This window comes from Sander vitreus, chromosome 17 (assembly GCF_031162955.1).
Source record: "Sander vitreus isolate 19-12246 chromosome 17, sanVit1, whole genome shotgun sequence".
In the NCBI taxonomy this organism is placed as follows: domain Eukaryota; kingdom Metazoa; phylum Chordata; class Actinopteri; order Perciformes; family Percidae; genus Sander; species Sander vitreus.
Window position 1 is genome coordinate 30,993,970 of NC_135871.1, and position 17,500 is coordinate 31,011,469.

Consider the following 17,500-nt stretch of genomic DNA (forward strand, 5'->3'; position numbering starts at 1 on the left):
TTTTAGTTTAACATGAAACAGCCCCGAAATCACCATCACCAAACTCCACCAGACTCCATGTAAATAATCAGGACTTTTAGCGCGTATAGAGCCAGCATATCTCCACCAGACTCCATGTAAATAATCAGGACTTTTAGCGCGTATAGAGCCAGCATATCTCCACCAGACTCCATGTAAATAATCAGGACTTTTAGCGCGTATAGAGCCAGCATATCTCCACCAGACTCCATGTAAATAATCAGGACTTTTAGCATGTATAGAGCCAGCATATCTCCACATGTAAATGGGTGAATTAAGGGTTTATTTCAACCAAACCAGAGTGGTGATTGTTGGAACAGTGGAAAGATGAACCAAGACGGCTTTTGGTAGTTTTTTTTAGTTTCTGTCCACTTTGAATGAAGTGTGTTTAACGATGATAAAATCACTGATTATTTACATGGAGTCTGGTGGGTTTGGTGATGGGGATTTCGGGGCTGTTTCATGTTAAACTAAAATGATCTTACTCTTTAACTCTGTAGGGATCCTTTCATAATGTTGTCAGACACTTAGAATAATAATCTGAGTCTGTCAGCGGCAACAACAGAACTTTTAGTGGACGGAAAATGAAGGTGAGCAGTTGCCCGTTAACGTATACTGGACCAATTTTAAAGATTGTTGTTCCCATCGGTCACTTAGACACAAAAACATGACACAATTGGTTGAAAAATACCAAACTTACCCTTTAAATAAAACCATGTGAGTGGGTTTAGAAAGGAAATCAGTCTTTTGGTAAAACTGCTCATAAACAGCTTAAACTGGGTCAAATGTTTAAAAAGTTGAACCAGAATACATCGACTCTGATTTTGATGTCTGTCTGTCTGTCTGTCTCTACATGATGTGTTTTAAAATGAATGTTGTGCGTGTTCAGTGTCGTGGTTCAGAACTACAGCGTGCCGGTCAGTTCTTCCTCTCTGCTGGTCGCTGGTTTGACTCCCGGCGCCCTCTACCGGCTGCAGGCCGCCGCCGTCAGCGGGAGGCTGCACTCTGCAAGCACCAGTCTGGAGGCACGCACCGGTGAGTTACTCCAAGTTACAGTTCAGATTCAAACTGCCGCTATTATTACTGATATTGTAATTATTATCTCTAATCTAGCGTAATCTCTCTAGCGTTATAGTTCATGTAGTCCATGTCCACGACGTTCAACTCCCGGGATTCCGCCTGATGTCATTCTTTTCGGCCAGATGTCCGACTCCGTGATGCTAAATATGTCTTTTAGATGTGTAACTATCAAATGTTAACAGAAGAAAATATAAATTTTTCATTCATCTATCCACACAAGGTTCACTACACTTTCAAACGAGGCCACGCCCGGGCGCCTGGTTAGCTCACCTGGTAGAGCGGGCGCCCATATACGGAGGTTAACTCCTCGACGCAGCGGCCGCGGGTTTGACTCCGACCTGCGGCCCTTTTCTGGATGTCATTCCTCTTCTCTCTCCCCTTTCAAGTCTAAGCTGTCCTATCCAAATAAAGGCCTAAAATGCCCAAAAAAATAAAATAAAAACGAGGCCACGCCCCTTTAGGAGACAGGAAGTGTGGACTGTTTCAGACCATTGCCGCTGCTTGAAATGTGCTAGATTTTAGAGGATCTTTGGTTATTATAATAATAATAATAGTTTGCTACCAGTGTCCATATCTACCCGACAGTTTGTTTATATCCATGACGTTCCGCTTCCGGGAAAGCTCCGGTGGATGGATGTCCGTCCCCTTCCTCTGTCTCTGTGTTGGCCTTCTAACCTCCGGTGGATTTGTGAGGACTATGGTTAACTGCTCCTCAGATCTCTGCAGGGTAAATCCAGACAGCTAGCTAGACTATCTGTCCAATCTGAGTTTTCTGTTGCACGACTAAAACTACTTTTGAACGTCCACATGTTCCACCAAAACAAGCTCCTTCCTGAGACTATTTAGCAGAGGCACCGTGGCTCCGTCCGGAGCTTAGCGCCGCCCAAGACGATTGTGATTGGTTTAAAGCAGTGGTTCTCAAATAGGGGTACGTGTCCCCCTAGGGGTATTTTGGAGGACTGTAGGGGGTACGTGAGATTTTGACTGTTTTTCAGTTACAAGGCTGTAGTTACTTCTACTGTCTTGTTTACGTTACGATTCAACAGACAAACAGAGCCAAATTCAGTACTATCTGAACCTTTAACAAACATTTAAAGGTCCACAGGTTAACGTTTGTTTGTGTGTGTTTGTGTGTGTGTGTGTGTGAGAGAGTGATTAAAAGTTCATTATGCGATAACATCAGAGAGTTTTTAGAACAATAGCTGAAATACCAAAAAGGAGTTTTGGAAATGTTCCACACACACAGAGACACTCCCAGTGCTCTGCTCAAAGGCTTCCTGCACACACACACACACACACACACACACACACACACACACACACACACACACACACACACACACATAGACATTCCTGCTCAAAGCGCCTATTGTGGTCCCACAAAATGTCCCAGTTATTTTTAGCACTCTGTGTGTGTGTGTGTGTGTGTGTGTGTGTGTGTGTGTGTGTGTGCGCGCGCGCATGTATGTGTGTGTGTGTGTGTGTGTGTGCGCGCGCGCGCATGTATGTGTGTGTGTGTGTGTGTGTGTGTGTGTGTGCGTGCGTGTGTGTGTCCCTTTCAACCAATCGGCATTCAGGTTTACGAAAACAAAAACAAGCCCCGCCCCCAGCCCCCCTCCGATGACCTCCAATTAGTCGATACATAGAACTGAAGACACACTGGTTAGATGAACATTTTGGGAAACACTCAGTTTATCAGATGGACATCAGTCTCACGTCAGGACGTGGTTAGCTTAGCTTAGCATAAAGCGACTGGAAGCAACAGGGAACCAGCTAACTGGGAACATCTCTAAGTTATTAACATGTCTGTTTTTTTCCACTTTAGTTTTTATTGATGATTTCAACATTTAGAAACATAAACACCCACAGGTGATAATTAAATACACAAACTGAGCTAACATCACCCTCTGCTGGATAAACTAACGTTGAACATCTTTGGAAACATCACGATGTTTGACTTACCATTTCATTTTTTTTTTTTCCTCTGTCCTGTTTTCCCTTCAGCCCCGGCGTCGGTCTCCGAGGTCACCGTCACTAACGGCGGGCGGTCGGACGCTCTGCAGGTGTCGTGGCGCCCGGCGGTGGGTGTGGTGGACAGCTACCTGGTCCGCCTTCAGGACGGGAGTCGGAACGTCCACACGCTGGCCGTGTCCCGCTCCTCGCCGTCCGAGTGCTCCTTCAGCTCGCTGGTCGCCGGCCGCCTGTACTCGGTCATCATAGTGACAAGGAGCGGCAGCCTGGAGAACGCCACCGCCGTTCAAGCACGGACACGTAAGGATGTCAGGGTGTACTCCAGAGAAGTTGTTAGGCTGTTAGGCTCAATGGCATGTCAGTGTTTTCCCTGGCTTTGTGGAAGACTTAGGTGTGCGTATCTAGCGAGGGGTTTAGACGTCCTTCCTCAAGAAAATGTTTTTAAAGTGCTCATATTCTGCTTTTTGGCTTTCCCCCTTTCCTTTATTGTGTTATATATCTTTTTTGTGCATGTTATAGGTTTACAAAGTGAAAAAGCCCAAAGTCCCCCCCAGAGGGACTTACCATCTCCAACAGAAAACACTGTTCACAAACTGCTCCAAACAGCTCTATTGTAGTCCAGCCTTTACTTCAGAGACAAACGTGGTCACTTTGGAACACACGTTATAATGCTCGCCTAGCTGCTAGCATAGCACGCCCTCATACTCTGCTTCTGACTGGCTAGTAGTCCTTACCTAGGTACTGTCAGGGCACGCCCTCATGCTCTGCTTCTGACTGGCTAGTAGTCCTTACCTAGCTACTGTCAGGACACGTCCTCATACTCTGCTTCTGACTGGCTAGTAGTCCTTACCTAGGTACTGTCAGGGCACGCCCTCATACTCTGCTTCTGACTGGCTAGTAGTCCTTACCTAGCTACTGTCAGGACACGCCCTCATACTCTGCTTCTGACTGGCTAGTAGTCCTTACCTAGCTACTGTCAGGACACGCCCTCATGCTCTGCTTCTGGTCATTCAGAGACTGATGGCAGTGTTAATGTAGAGCCAAATAGTTTCTGTGATAACAGAATCATGGACAAAATTGCGAAATTGAGACTTTAAAAAAAGCTATAAGACAGATTCCATAAAGCTGTACATTAAGTCAGTGCTAAAAGATAACCGTCCTTTGCAGCGGCCTGGGTTCGAGTCCGACCTGTGGCCCTTTGCTGCGTGTCATCCCCCATCTCTCTCCCCAACACTCTCCCACCTCTCTCCTGTCTGTCCACTATCACTATCTAATAAAGGGAAAAAATGCTACATTTCTTAAACCTGAAGTCACATAAATAATACATATACACTAAGTGCAGAGTGATGATTTAAAACATGTTTGTTTCTGATATTTGTCTCGCAGAGCCGGCCACTGTGCAAGACCCGACAGCTGTCCACTCGGCGAGAGACGACTTCCTCAAAGTGAGTTTGTCATGGCTGAAGACACTGCAGGTTAACAGGGAAAACATTTGAACTAACAGATATCAGCATGAAACATCCCCAGCTGATTACGGACATTAAAGGTCCTATGACATGCTGCTTTTGGGATGCTTTTATATAGACCTTAGTGGTCCCCTAATACTGTATCTGAAGTCTCTTTTATATAGACCTTAGTGGTCCCCTAATACTGTATCTGAAGTCTCTTTTATATAGACCTTAGTGGTCCCCTAATACTGTATCTGAAGTCTCTTTTATATAGGCCTTAGTGGTCCCCTAATACTGTATCTGAAGTCTCTTTTATATAGACCTTAGTGGTCCCCTAATACTGTATCTGAAGTCTCTTTTATATAGGCCTTAGTGGTCCCCTAATACTGTATCTGAAGTCTCTTTTATATAGACCTTAGTGGTCCCCTAATACTGTATCTGAAGTCTCTTTTATATAGACCTTAGTGGTCCCCTAATACTGTATCTGAAGTCTCTTTTATATAGACCTTAGTGGTCCCCTAATACTGTATCTGAAGTCTCTTTTATATAGGCCTTAGTGATGACCCCAATGCGTCATCAAATATTAAGGAAACATGCTAAGTTGAAATACTATCTTTTCTGACAACAATGCTAATGCCAGTATTTTCTCCTTTTGAAATTTCGGTTCCGTGACGGATTTTCTGTTTGTGTTTTGGTGTTTGTTGGTATCATCTGCCCAGTTTGTCAGCCAGGCCGGGTTGCCAGATATATCTGTAAAAACGTAAACCCAGCGCGCTACACCCTGGTCTCCATAATGTCCTTTAAAAGCTGTAGTAGTATTTATATTTGTTAAATCTGTATTTTATGTAGAATCATGAGTAGATTTCTCCTGTTGTGTGTTCAGGTGTACTGGCGTCACGCAACTGGAGATCTGGACCGCTACGTTGTTCTGATCCGTTACAACAACAGCGTGCTGCAGAACAAGAGCGTCTCCGCCGCACACAACGAGTGCGTCTTCTCGTCTCTGTCGCCGGGGAGACTCTACACCGTCACAGTGGAAACCTGGAGCGGGGACTACGTCAGCAGCGTCTCCACTGACGGACGCACCTGTGAGTCGAAAAACCAAGGAGAACAAATATGTTTATTTCATAGACTACAAAAAATAATGGACCAAGCTTCCAGGTCTGGAAAGTGAAGGCAACGCTGGAGCTCCTTTAAGCCGCATTCTCTGTAACTTCCAGCAGGGGGCGACTCCACCGGCTCCAAAAAGAAGTCTGTTTTTATAGAAGTCTCTGAGAAAATGAGCCTACTTCTCACTTGATTTGTTACCTCAGTAAACATTTTCATAAGGGGTTTATGGTCTCAATCGCTAGTTTCAAGTCTTCTTCAACACAGCATGATGTTCATTTGGTAAATGATGCTCCCATTTATTTTAAAACAGACGATAAAGCAGGGGATGCTTTAGGACCTGTCAGTCAGGACAGAGGCTTAGCGATGCTAACCATGCTAACACTGGGGACAGTAAAATAGACCTCAGCTTGTTTTTGGCTCTTGTCCGTGTTTTCATCTTAAACTTTGACCCTCTCACTGGGTGTTTTCACTTCAGCAAAGTTAACTGGGACATTTGGTCACCTAAAAACGTCTTGTCCAACCAAGGGCGTGAATCTGGGCTCAACATTGGGGGGGGTTGAGATCTCCACTTTTGAGCAAAATAGAAATTTTGAATGTCAAACACTTCATTTTTTCTGCATTCTGGTGAATTTTTCTGCAACAATTTATAACCTTTTCTGCATCAAGTTATGGTGCAAAAGACTTTATTTGTGTAAAGGGAATTATAATAGGTTTTTGGGGTTGGTTGCACTGGCCAGTTTTGATCACTGGGGGTGTAAATTACGCCTATGTGTTCAACATTCAGTAGCACCTTGCCAGCAAAGGCTAGCTAGCGTTAGCTGGTAACTTGAGGGAAAGTTTGCAGGTTTTCTGTTCTGTCGTACATGCAGATGAACGTCTGCGTCTCCAGTAACCAGAGGTTTACCTGCTAGTAAATCTCGGCCTGATGACTCGTTAGAAGGGTTGAAAATCAACAACTCTCCCTCTTTAGCGTTTAGCTTAGTGCGGCGCCATTGCAACCATAAACAACACTGGCTTGGCTTGCGTCATCCTCCCCAGCTCCGCACTCTCGTCACAAATTGTCACGTCTGGTTTAAAAAAAAAAAGGACGGCGAACGCAAGGCTTCAAAACGTCAGTCCACAAACCAACGGCTGACGTCACTGCTGCTACATCTATGATCTATTTAAATATATATCTTATTGATTATGTTGAGTTCAAGTTTTGTTTGTCCTGCAGTTCCGGCAGCTGTTGGAAATCTGTCGCTGGACAACGCAGGAACAGGTGATCTGACCGTCAGCTGGAGCCCCGCCCCTGGAGACGTGGACCACTATGAGGTGTGTGTTACTCTCAAGACTTATGGGACATTTATTGCATCGCGAACTATTCTGTGTGTCCATCTGACTCATTTCTGCTTTAGCTATTATGCTGTATGTAGGAGCGTCATGTTACACGCGTTTACTGATGAACTCTTTGGATGTTGAAGACCTTTCCTTTAATCTAATGAGAAACATTTCTGTCCTCCTAGTCTCCCTACTCCACCGATGTGTTCTGGGATAGGAGAAAAGCTCTCTGGGTTGTTTGCAGTTCTTTAAACCAATCACAATCGTCTTGGGCGGCGCTAAGCTCCAGACGCAGCGATGGTGGCTCTGCAAAATAGTCTTGGGAATAGGGTTGGGTATCGTTTGGGTTTTTTCCAATACCAGTGCTAAAACGATGCCTGAACCGATACTTAAAAAATAGGCTATTTTACAATAACTTTGAATGCACCATGAGGCTTACTAGTTTCAAGTGAACTGTCTGTGAATGTCTGTTTTGTTTTTCCGACAATGACAGCAGCACACTGCTTAACGTCCCGCTGTTGGAATCCTCTACAGTGAAATACAGTCACACTTTACACCGTTTAGATGTCAGCATTTTAACCGTGTTTAATCCAGCTGCTAGCTAACAGTAGGCTAGCGTTACCTGCTTATTCTTAAACATATTCTTTGTACATCTTTACAGTCATTCCCTGAAAGAACCGAGCAGGCCTGCCTTGTTGCACCATCCAAATGTTCTTCAAAACTTTTCAGCGTGCAGCTCGCTAGATCGGAGTTTGAGAACGGCGACACACAGAGAGAGGAAGGGTTGAGCTTTCAGGCATTTATCCTGGAAATGTGCTCCTGTTGATCCAGAACATAACCGCACTAGTCTATATCCACGATGTTCCACTTCCGGGATTGCTGCGGTGCCGCCAGAAATTCCGGCGGATGTCCCTCATTTTCGGCCGGATGTCCGTCCCCTTCCTCTTTCTCTGTGTTGGCGTTCTAAACGCTGGATTTGTGAGGACTATGGTTAACTGCTCCTCAGATCTCTGCAGGGTAAATCCAGACAGCTAGCTAGACTATCTGTCCAATCTCAGTTTCCTGTTGCACGACTAAAACTACTTTTGAACGTCCACATGTTCCACCAGAACAACTTCCTTCCTGAGACTATTTAGCAGAGGCACCGTGGCTCCGTCTGGAGCTTAGCCCCGCCCAAGATGATTGTGATTGGTTTAAAGAAATGCCAATAAACCAGAGCACGTTTTTCTCCCATCCAGGAATGCTGTGTGTACTAGCCAGACCTTCCTCCGCAGCGCTGTGGAGGAAGGTCTGGCAATGCGAGACTATATCGGCACTAACGATGTCGGCTGTGACGATCTCTGCTGCCTAGAGCTGGGCAACATATCAATATTATATTGATATCGTGATATGAGACTAGATATTGTCTATGATTTTGGATATCGTAATATCGTGACATGACATAAGTGTCGTCTTTTCCTGGTTTTAAAGGCTGCGTTACAGTAAAGTGATGTTATTTTCTGAACTTACCAGACTGTTCCAGCTGTTCTATTATTTGCCTTTTCACCACTTAGACATTATGTCCACATTACTGATGATTATTTATCTAAAATCTAAGTGTGAAGATATTTTCTTAAAGCACCAATAGTCAGCCCTAGAATATCGCTGCAATATCGATATCGAGGTATTTGGTCAAGAATATCGTGATATCTGATTTTCTCCCTATCGCCCAGCCCTACTGCTGCTGAGTTTTTAGTCTCTTTACTTTGCTCGTCTCCAGGTGACTCTGCTTTTCAACGACACTCGCGTTTTCCCTCCGGTGACGCTGGCCAGCGAGGAGCGACATCACCGGCTGACCTTTCTGACTGCCGGGCGGCTTTATAAGATCGTGGTGTCGACGTTCAGCGGGCCGTACCAGAGAGCGCAGCACATCGAGGGACGGACAGGTGAGACGATCAAGACGGCTTCAATTCAAACGTCAACATCAAGTCCAGTTTTGCTGAACTCAGACTCTCCCCTGCAGTTCCCAGCACCGTCGGGAACCTCCGTCTGTCTCCACGCTCCTCTGTCGGCGGGCTGCTGGTCTCCTGGACACCGGGAGGCGGAGACTTGGACATGTACGTCGTCTCCCTGTCCACCATGGTGAGTCCAACTGCACATGTGCAGGCTCACACTGAGAGAATAGAAATCATTAACAAAGAAAGAAGAATTATACACCAAATTCTTCATAGGGAAACCAAAACCCAAAGTATAGAATGAAATATTACACCGACTCACCGCAAACGTTTTGACAATAAACTCCATCAACACAACAGTATGTGGAGTTCAACTGGACGGGCCCAACAACCTCTGAATAGTTCTACTTGTTAAATTGCAATGGGAGTCGCACATGTGCAGTAGCTAGGTAAGGACTACTAGCCAGTCAGAAGCAGAGTATGAGGGCGTGCCCTGACAGTACCTAGGTAAGGACTACTAGCCAGTCAGAAGCAGAGTATGAGGGCGTGCCCTGACAGTACCTAGGTAAGGACTACTAGCCAGTCAGAAGCAGAGTATGAGGGCATGTCCTGACAGTAGCTAGGTAAGGACTACTAGCCAGTCAGAAGCAGAGCATGAGGGTGTGCCCTGACAGTACCTAGGTAAGGACTACTAGCCAGTCAGAAGCAGAGTATGAGGGTGTGCCATGCTAGCAGCTAGGCGAGCATTATAACGTGTGTTCCAAAGTGACCACGTTTGTCTCTGAAGTAAAGGCTGGACTACAATAGAGCTGTTTGGAGCAGTTTGTGAACAGTGTTTTCTGTTGGAGATGGTAAGTCCCTCTGGGGGGGACTTTGGGCTTTTTCACTTTGTAAACCTATAACATGCACAAAAAAGATATATAACACAATAAAGGAAAGGGGAAGAAGCCAAAAAGCAGAATATGAGCACTTTAAAGTGTATCTGCTTTAACCTAAAACTAAAGTACTCAACTGCTGTACAACAAAAGTTTTTTCTTCAACTTTTTCGTATTCACTTTTATCGCTTTCCCAGATGACTTTGTCACTTTTTGTTTTTTCAACATTTCTGTCACTTTTCCCGACGTTTTTGATATTTTTTTGGTTGTTTTTGTGACTTTTTTCAACGTTTTTTTTTTAGCAATTATTTTCTTCAAACGCTATTAAATTGACAAAAACACCCAAATTCAGTGAAAGTAGTGAACTGATCATTTATTTTACGTGTGCAGAGCGTTGAAGGGAACCATCCACGTTATTTTTTTTAGACAATTTTGGTTGAAAAAATGTTTTTTAGAAAATGGGTCAAATGTGACCCCGAGGACAACAGGAGGTTAAAAGTAACCATATGAACAATAAGAAACATGATGCAGTCTGTAAATAAAGAGCTAAAGGATGAGTATATAAATGATGGAGCTTCATGAGTATTCTGTTGTCACTTCCTGTCTGCAGGAAGGTGTCGTCGTCGAGACTCGCCCCGTCCCGAAACACGTCTCCTCCCTGGACTTCCAGGATCTGACCCCAGGCCTCGCCTACACCATCAGCGTCCAATCACTGAGTGGGAAGCTGACCAATCGCAACACAGCCACCGGCAGAACCGGTACGACACCAATCGTTTCGATTCATTTTGAATATAGTAACCTGTTGTTACTACACACTCAAACATACAAGTACCATTGTGTACCTAATGCTTCGCACATGAGAGGTTTCCCTTTTGAAAGACAATTGTGTACCCTTCTCTTTCATTTTGTTCCCTCAAATTAGTGAAAAGGTACACTACTGTATTCTTAAAGGTCCTATGACATGCTGCTTTTTGGATGCTTTTATATAGACCTTAGTGGTCCCCTAATACTGTATCTGAAGTCTCTTTTATATAGACCTTAGTAGTCCCCTAATACTGTATCTGAAGTCTCTTTTATATAGACCTTAGTGGTCCCCTAATACTGTATCTGAAGTCTCTTTTATATAGACCTTAGTGGTCCCCTAATACTGTATCTGAAGTCTCTTTTATATAGGCCTTAGTAGTCCCCTAATACTGTATCTGAAGTCTCTTTTATATAGGCCTTAGTGGTCCCCTAATACTGCATCTAGAGTCTCTTTCCCGAAATTCAGCCTTAGTGCAGAATTACAGCCACTAGAGCCAGTCCCACACGATCTGGAAACAGAGAAAATTCCAGATCGGCCCATCTGAGCTTTCATTTTCTCAAAGGCAGAGCAGGATACCCAGGGCTCAGTTTACACCTATCACCATTTCTAGCCACTGGGGGGCCATAGGCAGGCTGGGGGAAGGTATATTAATGTTAAAAAAAACCTCATGAAGTGACATTTTCATGCCATGGGACCTTTAAGGGAACATTATTTAAAAAGTGTACCTGTAAGTACAGAAATGTTCCTGTCTCGTACCTCCATTTTTGAGTGTATAGATGCCATGGTGCATCATGCCAGCTATAATTATTATGAATCATATTTCTGTATATCTGTATCAGTGTCTCTGTGTCCCAACCGGCAGCGGCAGATGGCCGCCCACCAAGAGCCCGGGTCTGACCGAGGTTTCAGGACGTTTTTCCTCGCCACTGTTGCACCAAATGCTTGCTCGTGGGAAATTGTTGGGTTTTTGTAAATTATAGAGTGTGGTCTAGAACTACTCTATCTGTGAAGTGTCCTGAGATAACTCCTGTTATGATTTGACACTATAAATGAAATTGAATTGAATTAGATAAGACTCATATTCATCATAATAATGCAAGTGCAACTAAAATGTACAACTACATTTGTATTCCCAACTTGTATACGTTTGTACATTCTTTCCTTTGTATTTATTATTTTATTTTTTCAATAGTTGTTCTTGTATTCTATTCTATCCTATTTATTATGTCTTGTATATTCTGTCTGTGTGCTGTGTTTTATATATATATATATATATATATATATATATATTAGATATTTTGCTGCTGTAGCACTGACATTTTCCCAATTGGGGATCAATAAAGTCTAATCTAATTAAAGGTTGGGGGAAAGAATTGCGTTAAATATGGATGATTATTGTGTCGCAGCTCCGGCCAGAGTCACGGCGCTGCAGGCTGATAACGACCACACCACGCACAGTCTGACCGTCAGCTGGGAGAGGCCGGTGGGCGTGTACGACGGCTACAGCCTGCAGTTATTGGACGAGGCCGGCGTCGTTCTGGCCAATCGGTCGGTCCCTGTGGAGAGTCGGAGCGAGCGTCTGGAGGGTCTGACGTCGGGGAGGTGGTACAGAGTGAAGGTGGCGACACTCAGCGGTGGCGTCCCGTCGCTGGACGCCACAGCAGAGGGACAAACTCGTAAGTCCCTACGTTACAATACAGCACGCACTTTAGTCGGGTACTTGAAGATAGATAGAAGTGAGAGGTCTCACTCTGTAGCTAAAACAGAGACCTGAACACAGGGTGAAAAGAGGAGCTGCAGCAATGAGCAGTACAACAACAATATGGTGTTTTTTGAAAATTAAACCATGTAAACCTATTCTGGTACAACATATAAATACAATTATGAACCTGAAGATGAGCATAATATGAGGTCTTTAAGCACAAGTGATGAGTTTCTAAGCCTTGATTATTGATGAGTTATTGAACAGTTAACACGTTCTCTTCTGTCTCCTGAGCTCTGAGCTGCGTCCTCTCTGTCTGTGTTTCAGGTCCGGCTGCAGTCAGTAATCTAACCGTCACTTCGGCCAACTCCGCCTCTCTCTCCTTCTCCTGGCGTCCCTCGGACGGCTACGTCGACATCTATGACCTGTCGCTCTACAGCGTCACCGAGGCAACAGCCAATCACAGGCAGGACGCTGCAGCAGGCAGGAAAGAGCATCACCAGGTGGGACGCCTCAAATATAGAGGAGAAAATGTACACTTAAACATTTGACATAGTTTCATATCAAGCCCATAGACATTAAAATAATGGGCGTAGTTGGATTAATCCCCTAGTGGGATTAATAAAGTATACATTATTATTATCATCAGTGAAGTCACCCGTTGGCTTGTGGCCGCTTTGAAGCCTTAAACGTAACACTACGGGCCCTATTTTAACGATCTAAGCGCACGGCGTGAAGTGCCTGGTGCAGGTGTGTTTAGGGCGTGTACGAATCCACTTTTGCTAGTTTAACGGCGGAAAAAAGGGTCCGTGCGCCGGGCGCATGGTTCAAAAGGGTTGTACTTAGTGTCTTCATTAATCAGAGGTGTGTTTTGGGCGTAACATGCAATCAACCAATCAGAGATCATCTCCCATTCCCTTTAAAAGCCAGGCGCGTTTGGACCTTGGAGCATTGCTGTTATGATGGAGGATTTGCTGAGCAGGAAGGAGAAAAGAAACTGATCTACTCGTGTGTGAAGGGAAAGCGCGCAAGCAGATCATATCATAATAATATTTCACACCGTAATATTTTTATTTGCATGTGTGTGTGTGTGTGTGTGTGTGTGTGTGTGTGTGTGTGTTCTGCTGTGTGTCCCTGTGTGTGTAACAAGCATAGTGTGCACGTGCTGTGCACGAGCCTAGGAGCATTTTACTAATGCTCTGTTAAAATAACAATGAAATGCTGCGTTATTGACTTTAGACCAGGTTTTTGTTGGTCAATGGTGCCATCACTTCCCACTGCCTCAAGATAGCAATACGCCCAGAATGCACCTGAACACACCTCCCTGTAAGACCAGCACGCCCAGAATGCACCTGAACACACCTCCCTGTAAGACCAGCACGCCCAGAATGCACCTGAACACACCTCCCTGTAAGACCTGCACGCCCAGAATGCACCTGAACACACCTCCCTGTAAGACCAGCACGCCCATGGACGCACAGATGGGCGCGGGTGCATTTGCTATTTAAACGACGCGGGTGCTGGACGGGCTTAAACTAGCAAAGACACTTGCGTCGGGCTTCGTGCTGCGCCGGGTGCAAGACAGGACCGTATGTCTGTTTGAATCGGCCGGTTGCAGAACTGTTGCCAGATTGGTTCGTTTTGGCGGTTTTGTGTGTGTTTTTGTGCAATAATCCTGCTGTCTAATCAGCATCTTGATATGCCACACCTGTGAGGTGGATGGATTTTCTCGGCAAAGGAGAAGTGCTCACTAACAGATTTAGACAGATTAGTGAACAATATTTGAGAGAAATAAGCCTTTTGTGTACATAGAAAAAGTCTTAGATCTTTGAGTTCAGCTCATGAAAAATGGGGGCAAAAACACAAGTGTTGCGTTTATAATTTTGTTCAGTATATATAATATACATGATGTTCTGTGTATGTGCAGAAAGTGGGTCCAGCTGCAGACAGCTGTGTGTTCTCCGGCCTGCGAGCAGGAAGTCTGTACCGACTGCAGGTGGTGAGCTGGAGCAGAGGCATGAGCAGCGACTCCTCGGTGCTCGCCAGAACCGGTCAGTACACACATTAGTATCATGTCATGAGTATTATTATTATTAGTAGTATGTTTGATATATAAAGTATTAGGGGTATTACGATTTAGATTTCTTTAAAGCTGAAACTTGATCTAAATGAGCTTTCGTATATGACCTAAATCTAAAGCAGTATTGGCTGGATTCCCCCAGTATTTTTTTCTCTCTCCACCCCCGCCTACTTGCACACGTCTGAAGAATAAAACAGCAACAGACACAGCATAGCTCAGCGGCTGGTAGCATGCAGCTAAAGACACAGGGTAACGTTAGCTTAGCAGTAGCCAGAATGCCGGAGTTAGAGATGACGGAGAAACAACAGAACTGGAAAATCCTCCTGTTTCCCTAAAGTCACCGGTGTGGCTACATTTTGCCTTCCCCGACGGGACTCCATGGTGCATTCATGTGCACCTTGTTGACAGATGGTGCATTCAGTTACACCTCGTAAACTCTGAGAAACTCAAACTGTTGTAGCAAAGTACCCTTCTGCCATCTCGTGGCTCTTATTGTGGCTTTCTGGTCCCTTTTTGTTTTGAATTGTCACACCCCTAACATGTACTGATGGTTACATGACCTTTGAATCCTGTATTTCCTTGTTACTTTGTTCCACCTTTACACCTTTTCTCCATCTTTTATTGTTTTCTTTATCCTCTTTGTTCATCTGTTATCATTCATTTTTTTCCCACTTTGTCTACTTTTCAATTCCTGTCGGTCTTGTTTTCTTCTGCATCAACTTTTCCTCTTGTTTTTTTACCATCTTGTGCGTCATCTTCATAATTCTGTTATATATATAATCTGTTGCGTCTGTAATCAGTCCAACAAAGTGCTGCCGCGAGTGACTAAACACGGAGTACTACATCTAGTACTGCAGTTACCAAATGTAAAGTTACTTTGTGAGTCGAAATAAGTGCGTTAGTGCGGCGGTCATCAGGAAGTGTTCACTCCCAGGCCCCCCCCCCTCTCTGTCAAAGCCCCAAAAACCCAACAGGTGAAGCAAAGGAATATGTTATCACTTCGGCTCAAACCGCGATGAAAACGCCCACCACCTACAATATCAGTGCACAATATAATAATCAATAAATAATATCAATGAGACCATAAACAACATACAATATGTGGCTCCTACACGTTGTCTTTTTATCATCTATTTGTTGTATTGTTTTTATTCTGAAGCACTGTGAGCTGCATCTCTTGTATGAAAAGGGCTATATAAATAAGTTTTTATTATTATTTGTCTTTTCTTTCTTTTCTGCTCTGCAGTCCCGTCTTCAGTTTCGTCTCTCCAGGTTCAGAGTTCAGGACGGACGGACAGACTGACGGTCAGCTGGCAGCACGGAGACGGAAGCTGGAGCAGCTATCAGGTTCACTTATTTCACTTATTTTATTTTAATTAAGCAGATGAAATCTCAGTGAAATAAACATTTCTTTTCAAGAGACACCTGCCAAAGACAGGCAGCAAATTGTTACAGAGTTAAGAAAATATCCTAGTTTGTGTAATACCAGGTACTTGTACTTGAGTATTTCCATGTTCCGTTGCTTTCTACTTGTACTCCTCTACATCTCAGAGGTAAATATTGTACTTTTTACTCCACTACATTTGTCTGACAGCTTTATAGTTACTTTTCAGATCCCACTTTTTCATCCCCTTCCTGTCCAGTGAAAACCACGTATCTCCAGATGTGTTGATGTTGAATGTTTGTGATAAACTGAAGGATGAAGTATTTCTGTAAGTGTGGATACAATTCTCCTCCTTCTTACGCTACATAAAGTCTTCAAAAAGCGTCTTAGATCAGCTGGAAAATGCGTCGTCACAGAGCTGAAAACAGGGCTGTTTTTCTGACACCATGAAACGTTTTCAATCTTTTTAGAGATACGTGGTTGTCACAGGACAGCGATGCTACAAACATATGATGATCTTATAGAATATGATGCATTGCTGTAGATTAAACTACCCAACAGTACATAATGAGCACAAACTTTGACATCTGCAGCAGTAAAATAACAGCATACACGTACAGGCAGCAGGAATATGAATCCAGAAACACCCGATAGAATAGTGTATAAATCTTGTGCACTTTGTGTGTTTTAAGGTGGTATTGTACGACGTTTCTGGAGCCACTCTGGGAGCCCAGACGCTCGGGGCAGAGCACAAGAGTCACACGTTCTCTGGGCTGATTCCTGGTAGGCTGTATCGCACTGAGGTCATCACACACAGCGGGGAACTGACCAATAACATCTCAGCCTTCGGACGCACCAGTACGTCAAATAAAAACTGGAGCTCTCAATCCATTCAAATAGTTAATCACCCGTTTTTTTATCTGTTCTTAATGTACTTTAAAAGGAATATTTTTCACGTTTTTAATGAGCGGACAAATATGCTTGCTTTATTCAAATGTGTAGTTTATCATTATTGCAACAATCCCAAACAATAACTCATTTATTGAGCATGTGTAATACTTTATCCTTAAAGGTGCTGTAGGTAGGATTGCGAAGATCCAGGACTTAGCCAAAAAATTTGAACATCGACAACTTCTCAGTCCCTCCCTCCTTTCTGCTAAAGCCCAAAACGGTCTCCTAAGCCCCTCCCCCCACAAGGGAGAATGAATGCGTGTGCATGAGCAGTGATTGACACGCAGTTAGAAACCCCCCCTGGCCCTGATTGGTGCATCTGAACAGGGAGATGTTTGCAAATCACACTACAGGCTGTAGGTGGAGCCAGAGGAGCTGGATTATTTTACAGAACAGTTAATATTGTTTTCCTCTCTTTCAGCTCCAGAGCCGGCCACTCACCTGTCCGTCAGACAAGGCCCGACCAATGACACGATAGAGCTGTCGTGGTCCGGTCCCGCCTCCGGCGACTACGACAGCTTCGGCCTGCAGTGGACGCCGCCTGACAGGCTGTCAGTCACGCAGACTCACCTGACCAGCCGCGTCCTGGGCGGGATGTTTCCAGGGCGACTGTACAACTTCACCGTGGTGACCATAAGTGGGGGCGGAGCCCCGGACAGGCCCACGGTCAGGAGCCAGCCAATCCAGAGGAACATCAGGACAAGTACGTGGTATTATTGTTTGGACGAATAGCTAGCAGTTTCCCCCCTGCTTCCAGTCTTAGCTTACATCCTGACTCCCGTCTCCAGATAGACGTTGATATCCATATTCTCATCTCAGTCT

The 17,500-nt window shown here is 44.5% G+C and overlaps 1 protein-coding gene across 1 annotated transcript in view; it reads left to right on the top strand.

The window, feature by feature from the left end:
* ptprb (protein tyrosine phosphatase receptor type b) overlaps positions 1-17,500 on the top strand; it is a 55,730-nt gene that overhangs the window by 18,392 nt on the left and 19,838 nt on the right. Inside the window, exons 10-23 of the mRNA XM_078273887.1 lie at positions 908-1,053; positions 3,103-3,369; positions 4,456-4,514; positions 5,401-5,605; positions 6,844-6,941; positions 8,707-8,872; positions 8,950-9,068; positions 10,367-10,514; positions 11,968-12,237; positions 12,591-12,766; positions 14,191-14,314; positions 15,590-15,690; positions 16,420-16,585; positions 17,100-17,381. Coding sequence (XP_078130013.1) covers positions 908-1,053; positions 3,103-3,369; positions 4,456-4,514; positions 5,401-5,605; positions 6,844-6,941; positions 8,707-8,872; positions 8,950-9,068; positions 10,367-10,514; positions 11,968-12,237; positions 12,591-12,766; positions 14,191-14,314; positions 15,590-15,690; positions 16,420-16,585; positions 17,100-17,381 — 2,327 coding nt within the window. The remainder of the gene's footprint in view (positions 1-907; positions 1,054-3,102; positions 3,370-4,455; positions 4,515-5,400; positions 5,606-6,843; positions 6,942-8,706; positions 8,873-8,949; positions 9,069-10,366; positions 10,515-11,967; positions 12,238-12,590; positions 12,767-14,190; positions 14,315-15,589; positions 15,691-16,419; positions 16,586-17,099; positions 17,382-17,500) is intronic.